The 18,191-nt window shown below is 41.5% G+C and overlaps 1 protein-coding gene across 2 annotated transcripts in view; it reads left to right on the plus strand.

Moving 5' to 3' along the window:
- Positions 1–797: 797 nt before the first annotated feature.
- SS18 (SS18 subunit of BAF chromatin remodeling complex) overlaps positions 798–18,191 on the plus strand; it is a 73,628-nt gene continuing 56,234 nt past the window's right edge. Inside the window, exons 1-3 of one of the 2 annotated variants that reach the window (XM_066352479.1) lie at positions 798–1,130; positions 4,519–4,595; positions 14,396–14,480. In XM_066352479.1, the coding sequence (XP_066208576.1) occupies positions 1,062–1,130; positions 4,519–4,595; positions 14,396–14,480 (231 nt within the window). In that variant the 5' untranslated portion in view covers positions 798–1,061. The remainder of the gene's footprint in view (positions 1,131–4,518; positions 4,596–14,395; positions 14,481–18,191) is intronic. The other variant, XM_066352480.1, reaches the window with a different exon arrangement.

An 18,191-nucleotide genomic window follows, 5' to 3' on the forward strand; every position in this document is an offset into this window, starting at 1 on the left:
AATTAAATTTGTAGAATAAGAAATACCCACACCAACACATTATTCAGATTTTCCCATGTTCCTTCTATAAATTGAGAGCTTTGGTTTTCTTCCTCCTCTGATTTGAAGCCTGACAAGTTAGGCCTAATTTCCAAGACACTAAAATATGTAATTGAAAAAGAGTGAGGTTACCCTGTTTCAAAACTTAATTCTAAAGAGCCAAGTCAGACGAAACCGACTCCACATTTCTACTAAGGTTTTGTCTCAAGAGACCAACTGTTCTCTGGCTCTACAGCCAAGCTGGCCGACTGCCCCCGAGTACTCGACAGAGCCTTCGTTTCCCGATTTTGGGTCAAGCGTCCTTTCCAACTGTTAACTGTGCGTGCGGGAGCGGAGACGGCGGACTCAGGAGTGCGCTTTTGGGGGCGTAGCGGAGCCGTTCAAACCAGCGAATCGGCGTTCACCTAGTCCTGCCACTTCGGCCCATCCCGGTCGATGCTCCGCGGGTTGGCACGGACTCCCGGTCCTGACCTTCTAACTCCCGTCTCCTGGGTGCCGGGACCCTTCTTCCCAGGAGGGGTGAGGATCAAGTTGGAAAACTGAGCTAGACCGACAGCAGAGCCCCGACACGCAGTCAGAGGGACCCCTCGGCGCGGGGGAGGGAAGCAAGCTGCACCCGCGCTGGGGGCGGGCCGGCTCGTATTTCCTGTGACAGGGCTGCCCCAGCCTCTCCCTCACCCGCGGCGGCGGGCCCATTTCCTGAATCGCTGAAGCGGAGGGCGGACCCTACCATTGCCGCAAAGGGGCGGGAGAGTGGCAAAAGGACAGGTGGAGGGAGGACTGATCGACCAAGAGCAGGGACGCTCCACGGGGGTCTGGTGCTCGAGTCATGTGCCGAAGGAGGGGCGTCCCTGGGCCAGAGTCCCTCCGCGGGCCGGGCCGGCAGCCGGCCTCTTGGGCGCTGGAGCATCCCCCCTCCCCGCCTTCCCGACGTGGTACGGGCCGAGAGGCCGGCGTCTCTCCCCCAGTTTGCTGTTCACCCCGAGCGCTCGGGACTTGCCGAGAGTGGTGACGGCGGCAACATGTCTGTGGCGTTCGCAGCCCCGCGACAGCGAGGCAAGGGGGAGATCACTCCCGCCGCCATTCAGAAGGTGAAAGCTCGTGGGGACGGGGATGCCAGGTCCATCGCGCCCTCGGGAGCGACCCCGGGGGCCGGGCCAGGAGTCGCCGGCCGGGCCGGGCCGGGGGCGGAGGCGGGCCTGCTGGGGAGCGGCTGTGTGGGGACCCGAGCCGCGGGTGCGGGGCTGTGCGGCAGTGGGTGGCGGGAGACGGGGAAGCGGCTCGCACGGCGAACTTGGCGCGGCGGGGCTCTTTCCTCCAGGCACAAAAGCTGGAGGAACCGCCGCCGGATTTCTCTAGGGATGGGGCGGCGTTCGGGCGGCGAGGCGCGTGCGCCCGGCGCGGCGCCGCGCGGGGAAGGGCTATTGATCCGCGCTGGCGCCCCCCGCCGCCCCGCGCCGCGCTCCGCGCTCCGGAGTTACTTGGGCGTCGCCCCGCCCTCGCGCTGGGGCAGCTCGGTGTAGACCCGACCTGAGCCCCGAAGGCCGAGGGGACTTGGCCACCCTCCGCCGCGCTCCAACTCTGGCAGAGTTGGGGAGTTCCCTGGAGAACTTGGGGCACGTTGCGGGGAACCTTAGAGTCAGAGTGGCGGGCGACCGCCAGCCCGATGGACTTCGAGGTTACCCCCGAGTCTCCTCCATTCCATATTCACTCCCTATCCGTTTACATCTGCAGCGAGTAGGTCCTGCGGCTGCATTGGTGAGCTATGGTCCCTGCCTTCATGAAGCTTGCAGTCTGCTGCTACGGGCACTCTGATAATCGTGACCGGTTTCAGAAGTCCTGTTAGAGGGTAGTGCTGCCTCTTGTTGCTCTGTTATTGCCAGTTAGGGACACAGAAGTTATTGCCTAAGCCTTGTTGCCTTTGAGCAAGGGAGCATTGTGAGTTTTACTCAGTCTTTGCAGTTACTTGCTGAATTTCAAAGTTTACTTTAAATATTTCAGGTTTGTTTTATGCATTGGAGTAAGGATGAAAAAATGAAGAGAAGTCAACTTTTAGTTCTACTCGGGGCACTATCATATGTCCAATATATTGTTTTTTTTTTGTTTTTTTTTTTTTTGTATTTTTCTGAAGTTGGAAACCGGGATGCAGAAAGACAGACTCCCGCATGCGCCCTACCAGGATCCACCTGGCACTCCCACCAGGGGGCGATGCTCTGCCCATCTTGGGGCGTTGTTCTGTTGCGACCAGAGCCATTCTAGCGCCTGAGGCAGAGGCCACAGAGCCATCCTCAGCGCCGGGGCAAACTTTGCTCCAATGGAGTCTTGGCTGTGGGAGGGGAAGAGAGAGACAGAGAGGAAGGAGAAGGAGGGGTGGAGAAGCAGATGGGCGCTTCTCTTGTGTGCCCTGGCCAGGAATTGAACCGGGACTCCTGCACGCCAGGCCGACGCTCGACTGCTGAGCCAACCAGCCAGGGCTGTTATTTTGGGTTTTTTTTATATTGAAGTTATTGAGATGACATTGGTTAGTAAAATTATATAGATTTCAAGTGTACAATTTAGTAATACATTATATGTATATTGTACTGTGTTCACCACCCAAAGTCAAGTCTCCTTCTGCCACCATTTATCCCCCTTTTACTCCCTTACACTTCTCTGAAACCTCTTCCTTCTCCCAACCCCCTCCCCTTATCCCCTCCCCCCTTCCCTTCTGACAGCTGTCAGTCTGTTCTTAGCTTCTGTTGACTGTCAGGTTCTTTGTAGTGTGGCATTTGACATGTGTCTAACTTACTTTATTTTATGAACTGACCGGTTTGGCAGTGTCTGTACATTGGGCTAAGTCTGCAGCCTGGCAAACAGCTCTAAGTATACACATGTAAAACATATTTATGGGGGGATTCACTTTTTATTTTTGGACTGTAGGAAAGTCAAGAGTTTTCCATTATTTTCTACAGTTATTCTTACATACATCTTAAAGATATTCCTCATGGATGATTAATTAATTAATTAATTGATTCAGGAGATGCTGATCAATTAGTTTTCATCATCAGATGAGAAGGGAAAATGGGTTCCAAATTAAGTATCTCATTCTACAGTGTGAGGGATTTGTTTTAGACATGAGACAGATATATAACCATTGGAGGGTATCTTATAGTTGTTTTCCAGCGAGTGAAGATTATGATTCATATGCAGAGAAAAAGTCACAGTTAATGTTAAATGAGTCTTCATTTTTAAGAGTTGCTTTATCTGAATTACTAAGAGTGATTATGGTGTTCTGCTGCTTCATGCTTTCATCGAAGGGTGGAGCAAGTACAGAAGAAACAGTTACTCGGGTCCCTTGATCTTACAGAGAAATTTGAGACCCTGAAATCTTAAGTGTTTGCACAGTATAGCAAAGCTGGCACTAAAATTAACTGTCCTTTTGCTACATCCTACTCTTTTCTCAGTGTTCCTTTGCTTAGATGAATTATTATTATTATTATTATTTTTATTTTTGTATTTTTCTGAAGCTGGAAACAGGGAGGCAGTCAGACTCCCGCATGCGCCCCACTGGGATCCACCCGGCACGCCCACCAGGGGGCGATGCTCTGCCCATCGGGGCGTCGCTCCGTTGCGACCAGAGCCACTCTAGCGCCCGGGCCATCTTTTGCTCCAATGGAGCCTCGGCTGCGGAAAGGGAAGAGAGAGACAGAGAGGAAGGAGAAGGGGAGGGGTGGAGAAGCAAATGGGTGCCTCTCCTGTGTGCCCTGGCCAGGAATCGAACCTGGGAGTTCCTCACGCCAGGCCGATGCTCTACCACTGAGCCAACCGGCCAGGGCTAGATGAATTATTTAACCCTTAAAGCCAATACTGCCTTAAATTGTTATAAGACGATAGGGTGATAAATTGATGTGCTTTTGTTTTTAAAGTTTTGGGACAACTTAATTATCAGGTAAGGTCATAAAGTCGGCAGTAAGTATCATACATACATAGGAATTATTGTACAGTATTTGAGTCCGTGTTTGGAGAATCAAAAAACCATTCTTGGTAAAACTTGAAAACTAGCTAGCTATCTCCTCAAGCCTTCTGGGCTGAAGTTTTCATATGTTTACTTCATTCTTGGGTAAAGACAATATTACTTTACTACTAAAAAGCTCTAGAATGATACAAAGCCAACTTGGATAAAAGTTTTAGTCTTAACAGGTTAAAGCTACTTTTACGTATAGCAGAGGTTATTAAGTGTTTGAATACAGAAGTAACTCCAAATTTTCCATTCTGGGTTGCAGGTAAAACTATGAGAAAAGTGGAATAGAGTTATTCAAAAATTATTGATTAAACATGACATTATTGCCAAGTTAAAAAACAAGAGTTCAAAGACCTGAGTGGATTCAGTTTTTGTATACATAAACATATCTGAAGATAAAGAAATCTGAAGGATTTTCAAAAATTTTACTTGATATACTGTACTAGATTTACAGTAAACTTTTTCTAATTTTATTTCAGATGTTGGATGAAAATAACCATCTCATTCAGTGTATAATGGACTATCAGAATAAAGGAAAGACCTCGGAGTGTTCTCAGTAAGATTGATATGAAATTACTTTTTAAATTTTTATTTTTCTGTATTGGTTAACTTGCTACTTTTCTTTTTAATAGCAGCTTTATTGAGAAATAATTCACCCACTTTAAAGTGTATAATTTATACTTTTTAGAATATTCATTGAGTTGGAACTACATCACTTCAATTTCAGACCACTTTACCATTTTCATTACCCCAAAAGAACCCCTACACACATTAGCGGTCACTCCCTGTTTCTAGTACCTAATTCCTCACCCCCTGACAACCATCAGTCTTTCTGTCTGTGTAGATTTGCCTGTTGTGGACATTTCATATAAATGGATTATTATATGTCTTTTTGAGAGAGAGAGAGAGAGAAACATCAACTTATTGCTCCTCTTAGTTATGTACCCATTGCTTCTCATTTGTGCCCTGACCCAGGCTCCAGCCAGTGCTCTGGGATCTAGCTGTGGACCCTGAGATGAAACCTGTAACCTTGGTGTTCTGGGGCAATGCTCTGTCCACTGTGCCACTGCCCAGGCTATATGGGGTTTTTTGACTGACTTCTTTCACTTAGCGTATTTTCAAGATTTATCCATGTTGAAGCATGATTAGTACTTCCGTTTTATTTTTTTATTTTTATTATTTTTTGTATTTTTCTGAGGTTGGAAACGGGGAGGCAGTCAGACAAACTCCCGCATGCGCCCCACCGGGATCCACCTGGCACGCCCACCAGGGGATGATGCTCTGTCCATCTGGGGCGTTGCCCTGCCACAACCAGAGCCATTCTAGTGCCTGAGGCAGAGGCCACAGAGCCATCCTCAGTGGCCGGGCCAACTTTGCTCCATTGGAGCCTTGGTTGCGGGAGGGGAAGAGAGAGACAGAGAGGAAGGAGAGGGGGAAGGGTGGAGAAGCAGATGGGTGCTTCTCCTGTGTGCCCTGGCCGGGAATCGAACCCGGGACTCCCGCATGCCAGGTCGACGCTCTACCACTGAGCCAACCGGCCAGGGCAGTACTTCCGTTTTATTGCTGAATAATCTTCCATTGTATAGCTATGCCATATTTAATTTATAAGTGATAGATATTTGGGTTATTTTCACTTGACTGTTGGAAATAATGCTACTATGAACATCAGTGTATAGATTTTTTTGTGAGTTGATGTTTACAAAAGAAAAATGTTCTTTGGGATGGAGTGGGTATTAATTTTTTCTTATACTTCTTTTCCTGCATTGTAAAATAATGACTTCAAATTTGTTTATGGTCTAATTTGTGGAAAAGTTAGATTTTCACATACATAGGATATTTAGTTATATTCACGTAAGTGATTGAGAAAGCAAAGATTTTAGCTAATAAATAAAAAATTCGTCATCGTTCATAAAAACCTAATTTGTTCATTTGAAGTGTTATATCTGAAGTAAATAGTATCCCTTAATAGAATTTGATAGAGTGGAACAAGCTGAATATTTTATCAAAGCTCTATAGAACAACACTGTTTAGTAGAAATATTGTGAGCCATGTATGTCGTTTTATATTTGCTAGGAGACACGTTAAACAAGTAAAAGAAGAAAAAGGACAAATTGATTTTTATATTTTATTTAACTCATTAATTCCAAAATAATATTTCAATATATATTCAACTTAAAAATATTTGGATAGTTTAGGCCCTGGCCGGTTGGCTCAGCGGTAGAGCGTCGGCCTGGCGTGCGGGGGACCTGGGTTCGATTCCCGGCCAGGGCACATAGGAGAAGCGCCCATTTGCTTCTCCACCCCCCCCCCTCTTTCCTCTCTGTCTCTCTCTTCCCCTCCCGCAGCCAAGGCTCCATTGGAGCAGAGATGGCCTGGGCGCTGGGGATGGCTCCTTGGCCTCTGCCCCAGGCGCTGGAGTGGCTCTGGTCGCGGCAGAGCGACGCCCTGGAGGAGCAGAGCATCCGCCCCCTGGTGGGCAGAGCTTGGCCCCTCGTAGGCGTGCCGGGTGGATCCCGGTCGGGCGCATGCGGGAGTCTGTCTGACTGTCTCTCCCCGTTTCCAGCTTCAAAAAAAAAAAGAATAAAAAAAAAATATTTGGATAGTTTATATTCTTTTGTTTCATACTACGTCTCAGAAATCCATTGTGTATCTTACACCAACAATTACATTATTTTGGACTAGTCACATTTCATTATGTCTAGTGGCTACCATAAACAGTAGAGCTCTAGAATATTTTATTCTCACCATCATTTTGAGGCACATTTGTCTTTTCTAGGGATCTCACTGGTCTGCTCTCAGATCAGATATTGCATTTAGTTGTTATTTGTCTTAACTCTACTTTAACCTGGAATTGATTTTCAGTCTTCCTGTTATTTTCTTTTCTTTTTTTTTTTTTTTTTTTTGTATTTTTCTGAAGCTGGAAACGGGGAGAGACAGTCAGACAGACTCCCGCATGCGCCCGACCAGGATCCACCCGGCACGCCCACCAGGGGGCGACGCTCTGCCCACCAGGGGGCGATGCTCTTCCCCTCCGGGGCGTCGCTCTGCCGCTACCAGAGCCACTCTAGCGCCTGGGGCAGAGGCCAAGGAGCTATCCCCAGCGCCCGGGCCATCCTTGCTCCAATGGAGCCTCGCTGCGGGAGGGGAAGAGAGAGAAAGGAGAGGGGAAGGGGTGGAGAAGCAGATGGGCGCTCCTTCTGTGTGCCCTGGTCGGGAATCGAACCCGGGACCCCTGCACGCCAGGCCGACGCTCTACCACTGAGCCTGTTATTTTCATAATATTGATATCGTTGAAGAATACAGAGCATATGTTTTGTGAAATATCTCATTTTGTATTTGAGTGGTATTTCCCCTTGATTAGATTCAGTTAGGCACTTCTGGCAGGAGTATTACAGATGTGACATATTCTTCTCAGTGCATCCTCAGTAGTGGTATGATTTGTCCCAGTATTTGTGGTGACTTTGGTCACAGGTTATGATGGTGCCTGCCAGTTCTCCCCTGTAAAGTTACATTTTTTTCTTTATTAATACTTATTTATCTTGTTGTGAAGATAACTTGAGACGCACATATGCTGTTTCTTAATCTTACTTTTTCACATTAATTTGAGTATCCACCAGTGATTCTTGCCTGAAACAGTTGTGTCTGTGGTGGTTGCCAAATAGTGACTAAATCCACCATTCCTTCTACATTTATCTGGAATTCTACTGTAAGGAAGAAATTTTCCATCATTTGCTCCTATTCATTCATTTATATATCTCTAAATGGATTTAGGGATTCTTACTGTATTCCCTAGGTTATACAGTACTCTGTTATTTTCTTTCTCACATTGTCCCTCATGTTGGCCACTGGTAGTCCCTCATGATGGCTTTTAGATGTGTGTCTGTTATTTTTTGACATTTTTTACTTTCCTGCACTTTAAAAAATTTATCTTGTATTTTTTCCTGTCCAAGTTTGCAGTCACTTGTTTCTTCAAGCCCTGATTCATTTTTTGGAGAATGATATTTAGAAATTTAGGTCTGAGTGCTAGGTTATGTTATTTTCTAGTCATTCCACATTGTGTGTTTTATATGACTTTTTTTTTTTTTTTTGACAGAGAGAGACAGCGAGAGGGACTGATAAGAACAGACAAACAGGAAGGGAGAGAGATGAGAAGCGTCAATACTTGTTGCGGCAGCTTAGTTTAGTGTTTGCTTTCTCATATGTGCCTTGACCAGGGGGCTACAAAGAGTGAGTGACCCTGGATTCAAGTCAGCGACCTTTGGGCTTAAGCCAGCGGCCATGGGTCATGTCTATGATCCCACACTCAAGCCAGCAACCCCGCGCTCAACCCAGATGAACCTACACTCAAGCCTCAGGGTTTCAAACCTGGGTCCTCAGCGTCCCAGTCCCAGTGTTTATCCACTGCACCACTGCCTGGTCAGGCTGACTTTTTGTTTTTTATGCATATTTTTTCTTTGATGAATCTGGTTTGTTTATATTTGAAAATATTTTTCAAATAAAATATATTTGAAAATTAAGTAACTTATGAACTTCCTTAGTTTAATATGTGGATAATTATCAGTGGTAAAGAGATCACTAACTCAAGTTAGCCATGAGATGATAAAAGTTGAGAGGTTCTGATTAGAATTATTTTCATCTGTAGCTTTTAAAATCGTGCGTAGAACCAGGGGGTTTTGTGTCATGTCTTGTTTATTAAGGGACCTAGCATGGGTGGGAAATACTCAGATCGAGAACCAACTTGTTCAACTTGGGTCAGAAAAAGTTTATGCGCCCTGACCGCATGGCTCAGCGGTAGAGCCTCGGCCTGGTGTGCGGGGGACCCGGGTTCGATTCCCGGCCAGGGCACAAAGGAGAGGCGCCTATTTGCTTCTCCACCCCCCACCTCCTTCCTCTCTGTCTCTCTCTTCCCCTCCCGCAGCGAGGCTCCATTGGAGCAAAGATGGCCGGGGCGCTGGGGATGGCTCCTTGGCCTCTGCCCCAGGTGCTAGAGTGGCTCTGGTCGTGGCAGAGCGACGCCCCAGAGGGGCAGAGCATCACCTCCTGGTGGGCAGAGCTTCGCCCCTGGTGGGCGTGCTGGGTGGATCCCGGTGGGGCGCATGCGGGAGTCTGTCTGACTGTCTCTCCCCATTTCGAGCTTCAGAAAAATACAAAAAAAAAAAAAAAAGAAAGAAAAAGTTTATGCTGTCTTATTCTTTATATTCTCAACCTTTTTACATAAATGATTATTTTCTCTATTCTCTACATATTGGAATAGACTTCATTTTCTCCCATATTTGGTATAAAAGGGGTAAATTGAGTTAGGTAGATTCTTAAATTCTGCTCTTTCTGATGGATTTTACTTCATTCCTAGAGTTCTTTAGTTATTCATTCTTGTCAGGGTTGGTTTGTGAACAAAGAGAAAAAAAGTCCTCTCTTATTTTATTTCTTATGGTAGGAGAAGTAAAAGGAAAAGAAAGAGGAACATCAGTAAATGATAGCCATGTGGGACTTAATAGTTGTTTTAATTAATTCCTTAAGATGTGATAACTTTGCCTGAAACTATTTATTTTAAATTGAAAATAAGTTTATTTTTATGAAAGCAGTATATGTATTGTAGAAAATTAGAAAACAGATATGTGAAAAATGAGATAATGAACACCATATTCTTGCCACCCTAACATTTTTCACTTGTGACGTCTTTGTATACATTGGTCTGTGTATTCTTTTCCACATTATGCATGTACTGTATATTGCATTCATGAAGTCAGTGAATCAATTGTGCTCATATGCACAGATCCACTTCCCTTTAAATTCTGACATGAGAATGTAATGATTGCTCTTATATAAGATGTTTGGTTTGAGTAGATGTTTTCTAAGTCAACCTCTATGTTTGCTTGACTATATAAATTTTCTTTTTTTGCATTTTAGAATGAATGCAACTATTTCAGAGTATGCTGTCAATAATTATAAAGCAAAAATAATTGTATTCATCATAATATAAAAGAATGTGGTTTTTCAGTCCCTAGTTAGGAAGATGACTTTATTCTAGAAATTGTACATATTCCTATTGTCTTAAAAACTCAATCATTATAGCTTCTTGGTAGAATGTTTTTAATGAAATTTAGCTTCGGATTCACTTTTAAATTGTATTGATAAATTTATTAGTGATTACTTTACCTTGTTTAGGGTAATTGATATAGTGGCTGTTAGTGGAATCTTTGAGAAGTCTACTGCCTCATTTAATAGGTTAATAATGATGGAATCATCAAATATAAAATGTTGAAGATGTTTTATATCTAATCTTAGCTTAATATACTTGATTTTATTTTATTAATGTAGATTAATTAAGAAATAATCATACCCAGTAGAAAAGTAAACTTTCAGTGACAGATGTTTCTTTAATATTTGTAGGAGAATCTACTTTTCATTATCATTTCAGTAGTCTGGCTGAAGCCAGATTTTTCTAGAATGTTTGCTTATTTCCTTTTAGGTGACATATAAACAAACTTATAAAAGAATATGAGTATATAATATTTTTATTAATGTTCATCTCTGAGCCTTGTATAAGCTTATTTGAATGCCGTAAAAATAACAAGATTTACATAAAATAAAACCAACTGAAGATAGAAAAGGCCAGTTAAAAATGATTCTTTTTACCTGCTGTTAACACAGCAGGCCTAGTGGGACACTTTGAAAAATTTGAATGGGTTCTGTGGATTAGATGGTAATACTGCATCAATGTTAATTTCTTCTTTATAGTGATTGTACAATGGTAACATAGGGTGACCTTGTTTTTGGGAACTTGAAATGAAGTATTAGTAGTAATGAGCAATTATGCCTGTAACTGACACCTACATGGTTTTGGAAAAAAGGTGTGGTGTGTGCTTGCATGCATGGGTATGTTGGTGTACATGTTTAGGATGGAATTATATTTCAATACAAAAGTAAAATATTAATGATTGTACAGTGTGGGAGAAATATGTTTCAGATTCTTTATATTACTCTTAAAATTGTAAATTTGAAATTATTTCAAACTTAAAAATTAGGCCCTTGCCGGTTGGCTCAGCGGTAGAGCGTTGGCCTGGCGTGCGGGAGTCCTGGGTTTGATTCCCGGCTGGGCACACAGGAGAAGCGCCCATCTGCTTCTCCACCCCTCCCCCTCTCCTTCCTCTCTGTCTCTCTCTTCCCCTCCTGCAGCTGAGGCTCCATTGGAGTGGAGATGGCCCGGGCGCTGGGGATGGCTCTGGCCTCTGCCTCAGGCGCTAGAGTGGCTCTGGATGCAACAGAGCGATGCCCCAGAGGGGCAGAACATCGCCCCCTGGTGGGCATGCCGGGTGGATACCGGTCAGGCACATGCGGGAATCTGTCTGACTGCCTCCCCGTTTCCAGCTTAGGAAAAATGAAAAAAAAAAAAAAAAAATTAAAAAGATGGTTGGGAAATGGCTTAAAATTAAAGTACTCAAAAAATTCTGTACTTGTAGATGTTTAGAAGCACAAGGGACTTTGAGATTCACCTTAACCATTATTTTACAAATGAGGCTTTCAGAGTTTGGCAGATTAGATTTAACAGTATTTTAACATTGGTTTACTAAGTACTAATCAGCATGACTCAAGTTTTTCATAAAGGGTCATGAGTAAATCATTGTTTCTTCGTTAGGTTTGGACTTTTATTTTTGATAGGGTGGTCAGCAAATCTTATATCTGAATATAATACAACCATTCTAATACTCGGAGAAGAAAAGAAAAACTTGCAGGCGGAGACTTTGAAAAGGGTTTTGTGTTCTTATTAAAAATGGTTGGTTTTTAAAAAATGACAAAATTGTGGAACCTTGTATCTTAAATTCTATTTATAATCTCTGTAGAATAAGGAAATAGTTCCAGCTAGTGGTGCCTATTAGTGCTGTTTGAAGAATTTTGACAATATAACCATTATGAATAATTCAGTGAAATATAATTCTTGGTCCTTGTTTATATATGGGTCACTAAAATAAACTATCAGGTCTGATTGAGCAACAATGTAGAATATATGTGTGGAGAAGTGTTAAGAGCACAGACTTGTTGCCTGACCAGGTGGTGGCGCAGTGGATAGAGCGTCGGACTGGGATGCGGAAGGACCCAGGTTCGAGACCCCGAGGTCACCAGCTTGAGCGCGGGCTCATCTGGCTTGAGCAAAGAGCTCACCAGCTTAGACCCAAGGTCGCTGGCTCCAGCAGGGGGTTACTCAGTCTGCTGAAGGCCAGCGGTCAAGGCACATGTGAGAAAGCAATCAATGAACAACTAAGAAGGTGCAATGCGCAACGAAAAACTGATGATTGATGCTTCTCATCTCTCTCTGTTCCTGTCTGTCTGTCTCTGTCTATCTCTGCCTCTGTAAAAAAAAAAAAAAAAAAAAAAAAAAGAGCACAGACTTGTTTTTAAACAATAAAAAACAAAAAGGGAAACAAGGAAACTGGGAAGTGTTGGAAGTTTGGGAAGTCTATTACATTGATTGTAATGATGGTATTTCCCTGTGTCCAGACTCATCAAATTGTACATACTAAATATGTATAGATCTTTGTATATCAGTTATACCTGAATAAATCTGGAAAGAATAAACAAAGAGCATAAATTTATTAGTGAGGAAACTTTTAAGTCATTGAGATTTCTTTTCCCTAAAAAAAATAGTGAACCACTTATTTCTAATAGGGAAACAATAACATAGGAAATGATTTACTCTGCTTTCTTTTGTAGTGTGTTTTAGAAAATTATTTCACTCGAGATGGATGTTAGAAGACTTTATTTAGCTGAATGTAGGGCCAGTAGTCATGGCCACCATCACAGCGGCCTTACCTGTGCAGGTTTGCATTGGATTCGGGTTGAAATCAAACAATGGAGCCCAGAACTGGTGGGCCATCCTTTATTCCTGCTCTCAACAGGCAGGCAAGAGAATACACACAGCGGGGAAAACACTTGCAACCACGTGGCCACTCTGCCTTACAACAATGTGGTCTCTTCCCAAGATGGCCTCCTAGCTCCTCCTTTTTAAACCCCACCCATCACCCCTCCTCCAGCACATATTAGCATAACCAATCCCCTTCCCAAGCAGGAAGGGTAATTAATATTATCACATGGGCAACGCCATCTTTAATAAAGTGAGCATAAAAATTACAATTTACAAACTTATTTGCTCAACACTGAATAAAGTTTGACTTATTTTCATGATTATTTTAATTTTTCCACTGATTTGAGAGAGAGGAAGGGAGAGAGAGAGAGAGAGAGAGAGAAAAGCATCAACTCATTGTTTTACCTAGTTGCTTCATTCAGTTGTGTACTCATTGATCGCTTCCTGTATGTGCCCAGACCAGGTGGCAAACTTGTGACTTTTGGTTTCAGGGATTGATGCTTCATCTACTGAGCCACTTGGCCAGGGTCTTATTTTCATTATTTTAATTTGTATATAATGTTTGTTGGTAAACAAAATTCTAAAACAGCTTAACAATTTGATGCAGGATTTAAATTTGTATTTTGTGTTTACAAGCACTAATAATTGGATCATTACTAATTTTAATCTGGTATCATATGAGTTAATTATTAAAATTATGAAGAAAAGTTTAGCAAAGCTAATTCATAAGCAAGATCACTATAAACGTGTTTAACCACTTTGCGCCAGTAATGAGAATCTACTTTATTTTTTAAAGTTAATCCTTAATGGTGTTGGTGTGCTATTATTTCCTCCATCTCTGTGCTTTAGCATATTTTGTAAGTGTATAAGTAATTGGAAACACCTGTTTACTGTCCTGATAGATGAGAAGTATAAACACAGCAGGCATAAATTGTTGGTCACTGCTGCAAGGGTGCGACGTGGTTCCCACCTCCTTTCTGCATTTTAGCAGAGCATATTGATGTTCTTGGGATTGAGGTTTTTGGTAGCATGAAAATGGCAAAGGGGAAGGTAATAGCATATTAGTTTCAGTGAATTTCTTCTTTCTAGACTTCTTTTTAAAAAGTGTATGTACTATATATGGAGTCAGGACATATCTCATTTTCATCCCTTTACTATGCTCTGCAGTCTTCTACAAGTTACTAACCTTTCTGTATCTGCTTCCTCATCTATAAAAGGGAGAAAAGAAGAACTTCATAGTGTTGGTTTGAGGATTAAATGAGATGTATATCAAACTAACTATAACACTAGCTAGCACATGGTAACACCTCTAAGTTTATTATCTTTGAATGTATTTAGTGGAATTCTTTTGCAGAGGAACTAAGAAAATGAAATGCTGTTGATGTTCAGGTAACATAAATCTCTTCTTAAACTTGGAAAATGATTATAGTGCTGTTTGCATTTAAACAGATAGGAAGAAAATGACTTTAATATTGATATTTGTTTTTTTTTAATAGGTATCAACAGATGTTGCATACAAACTTGGTCTACCTTGCTACAATAGCAGATTCTAATCAAAATATGCAGTCTCTTTTACCAGCAGTAAGTACCTTTTAAAATAGTGTGAAGTAGACAATCTTTATAGTTATATATGGTGTAACATAATTTGTTTATTAATTTAGAGATTTGTTTAGTAAATCCTCATCCCCTCTGAGAACATGAAGCTGTTTACCCTCTATGATCTAAAAGGTTTAATATATTGCCTTCATCTTTAATTTGAATTCATTCACTTAGAATTGATTTCCTCCCTGAAGAAGTAATATCCATTCCATCCATTCACTGACATACCTATCTCTCTGCCTATTTAGTCATTTATTTTAATCTGTAATTGCACAAATAATTTATGAATAAATCTGTAGTATTTCAAAGCAAATCTGAGATACCTTACAAATTTACCTAAATACTTCATTCAGTATACATCTTTATCAGATAAGGACTATTATTTCACCCAACAAATTTAACCAAAATTTCTTTTTTTTTTTTACAGAGACAGAGAGAGTTAGAGAGAGGGATAGATAGGGACAGACAGACGGGAATGGAGAGAGATGAGGAGCATCAATCATCAGTTTTTCGTTGTGACACTTTAGTTGTTCATTGATTGCTTTCTCATATGTGCCTTGACCGTGGGGCTACAGCAGACTGAGTAACCCCTTGTTCGAGCCAGCGACCTTGGGCTCAAGCTGGTGAGCTTTTTGCTCAAACCAGATAAGCCCGCGCTCAAGCTGGTGACCTTGGAGTCTCGAACCTGGGTCCTCCACATCCCAGTCCAACACTCTATCCACTGTGCCACCGCCTGGTCAGGCTAACCAAAATTTCTTAATGTCTTTTGATACCCAGACTGTTTTCAATTTTCACCAGTTATCTTAAAAAAAAAAAATGTTTTAATGATTATTCACCACGGAATCCGAAATCCACATCTTGAGTTGGTTGATTGATATGTCTTAAGTCTCTTTCAATCTGTATCAGTTTATCTTTTCTATTCTTCATTTATTTGTTGAAGAAACTGGGTCATAACATTTTGTAGAATTTCTCACATTCTGGATTTGGCTGATTTTATCCTCATGGTTCATTAACATGTCCTAGTCATCTCATCCTTTATTTCCTATAAACTAGTAAATAGAGGCTTTATGAATTAGGTTTAGTTTTGTATTTCATTGGTGATGCTGTGTGTTGCCTATTTTAACACATCAGGAGGAACCTGTTTGGTTGTTCCATTTTTAGTAGAAAATCTAAACTTACAAATCTTTGTATTTTTATTGTGCTTAAATCCATTGCAGTCATTCTTTGATACTCAAGTTATCTCATCTTTGGGCAGTGGGAGCGTCTTCATTTGGCTCCTGTGTCCTGAGGCGATTCCAGTATTCTTGTGGAGCTTCTTTGTTGTCATGAGTTGAGGGAGATATCAGGTTGATTATATTTTTTGTCCCGGAACTGTTTTACCCAAGCTATTCTTCTTCCAAGCAGTTTTTTTTCAGTGGGAATTGATACTTAGAGACCACAATTTGTATGTTTGGAACATTTATTGTTATTGGGTTTTAACGGTTTCTTAGGTGTTTTTAGTGGACAGAACTAGTATAAACATTATTTAGAAAAAGAAATAAAGCATTGGATTAGTGATATTTCCCCTTTAGGGAGGGTTTTTAAATTATCTTTGCTTTTATTTATTAGTATTTCTTTTTTGTCTTACTCTAAAATCTTGGTACCTTAATGACACTATGGTTGTTTATTTGCTGTATAGTACTATATATAAAACATAATATCAGTATGACCCTACCAAGTTTATCACTAAAATAAGATGCTTCTCCTTAAATATATCCTACTGAGGATATAGAATTACTAAATTTTTTTTGAATCTGAAATAATTCTTTATGTGATTATTGACGTGAAGTTGGTTACTGGCTAAGTAGAATTTATTTTTATTTGTAATGTGAGTAGGTTTAGTTTCATTTGTTTTCGTGTGGATAGTTCTCTGTCCCAGCGTTATCTATTGAAAAAACAAAAGTACCTTTTTTTTGTTGTGTCTCCTGTATCATAGCAGGTGTCCATATATGTCTGTGTCGGATCTTTCTATTCTGTTTCATTGGTCTGCTTTTTATAAATTCCACTACTTTGTCACACTTATCTAATGAATCTTAATGTATATTAGAGAAGTTCTGTACTTTTTTTTATTTTATAGAATAACTTGGCTAATGGTGCTTTGCGTTTTCTTTTACACTTAAATTTCATTATGTACAATGTAGTCCTGTTGTGATTTTCTTTTATTTTTCTTACTTTTTTCTTTTTTTAAATGTTTACTGAATTTAGAGAGGAAGGGAGAGAGAATGAAGGGAACATCAACCTGTTTCTGTATGTGCCTTGACTGTGGATCGAACTGGGAACCTCTGTGCTTTGGGACTATGCTCTAACCAACTGACCTGCCCAGCCAGGCCAACCCTGTTGTGATTTTCATTGAGATTACTTTGACTGTAAGTCAGTTTGGGGAAAATTGGTATTTTTACAATAGTGAGTCTTTGGACCCTGGCCCATTGGCTCAGTAGCTGGAGTGTTGGCCTGGTGTATGGATGTTCTGAGTTCGATTTCTGCTCAGGGCACACAGGAGAAGCTACCATCTGTTTATCTTCCCTTTTGCCTTCTGCAGCCAGTGGTTTTATTGGTTTGAGTGTCAAGCTGGACACTGAGAATAGCTCTTTGGTCCCAGCATCAGCCTAAAGTGCTAAAAATAGCTCTGGTTGATTTAAGCATTGACCTGAGATGGGTGTTGCTGGGTGGATCCTGGTCGGGGCGCATGTGGGAGTCTGTCTCGCTGTCTCCTCTCACTTAAAACAAACAAAAACAGTATTGAGTCTTTGAAATCATGATCCTTGTCTATGTTTTCATTTAGATAGTCCTTTAATACCCACCAATGAACTTTTATGATTTCTCCCTGCAGAGGATTTGTGCATCTCTCATTGGACTTACTGCTAGGTACTTCATATTTTTTGAGGCAATTAAATGTAGTCTTTGTGTTTTAAATTTTATCTTCTGTGATTGCTGTTTACATGGAAATGCAGTTGATTTTGAATTTCACAAATCTTTTTCAACTCTTATTTCTGTTAACCTTTCTGTACATACTTTCAGTTTTCTGTGTTCACGAACGTATAGTTTGTGAATAATTGGTTTTGTTTCTTTCTTGCCAATACTACACCTTTTATTTCTTTCTCTTGCCTTACTTCTCTGGCTAGGACCTCCAGTACATTCCTGAGTAGAAGTGGTGATAGAGGACACCCTTATCTTGTTGCTGGTGACAAAGGGAAAGCTTTCACTGTTTGACCATAAAGTTTGTTGTTTGTAGATAACCTTTTATGAGATTAAGGTAGTTCCCTTTCATTTCTGTTAGGAGTTTATATGTTGACTGAATGTTAAATTTTATTAAATACTTTTATTTCATCTAATGAAATAAGTTTTTCTTTAATCTGTTAATATGGTGAACTACATTAATTTACTTTGAAAATCAATTTTGCATTTTTTTCTGTGACAGAGACAGAAAGTGGGACAGACAGACAGAAAGGGAGAGAGTTGAGAAGCATCAGTTCTTTGTTGTAGTACCTTAGTTGTTCATTGATTGCTTTTTCATATGTGCCTCGACCGGGGCGGGGGAAGGGCTGCAGTAGAGCGAGTGACCCCTTGCTCAAGCTAGCGACCTTGGGTTCAAGCTGGTGAGCCTTGCTCAAACCAGATGAGTCCGCACTCAAGCCTTGGGGTTCGAAACCTTGG

The sequence above is a fragment of the Saccopteryx leptura genome, chromosome 11 (assembly GCF_036850995.1).
Source record: "Saccopteryx leptura isolate mSacLep1 chromosome 11, mSacLep1_pri_phased_curated, whole genome shotgun sequence".
Lineage (NCBI taxonomy): Eukaryota > Metazoa > Chordata > Mammalia > Chiroptera > Emballonuridae > Saccopteryx > Saccopteryx leptura.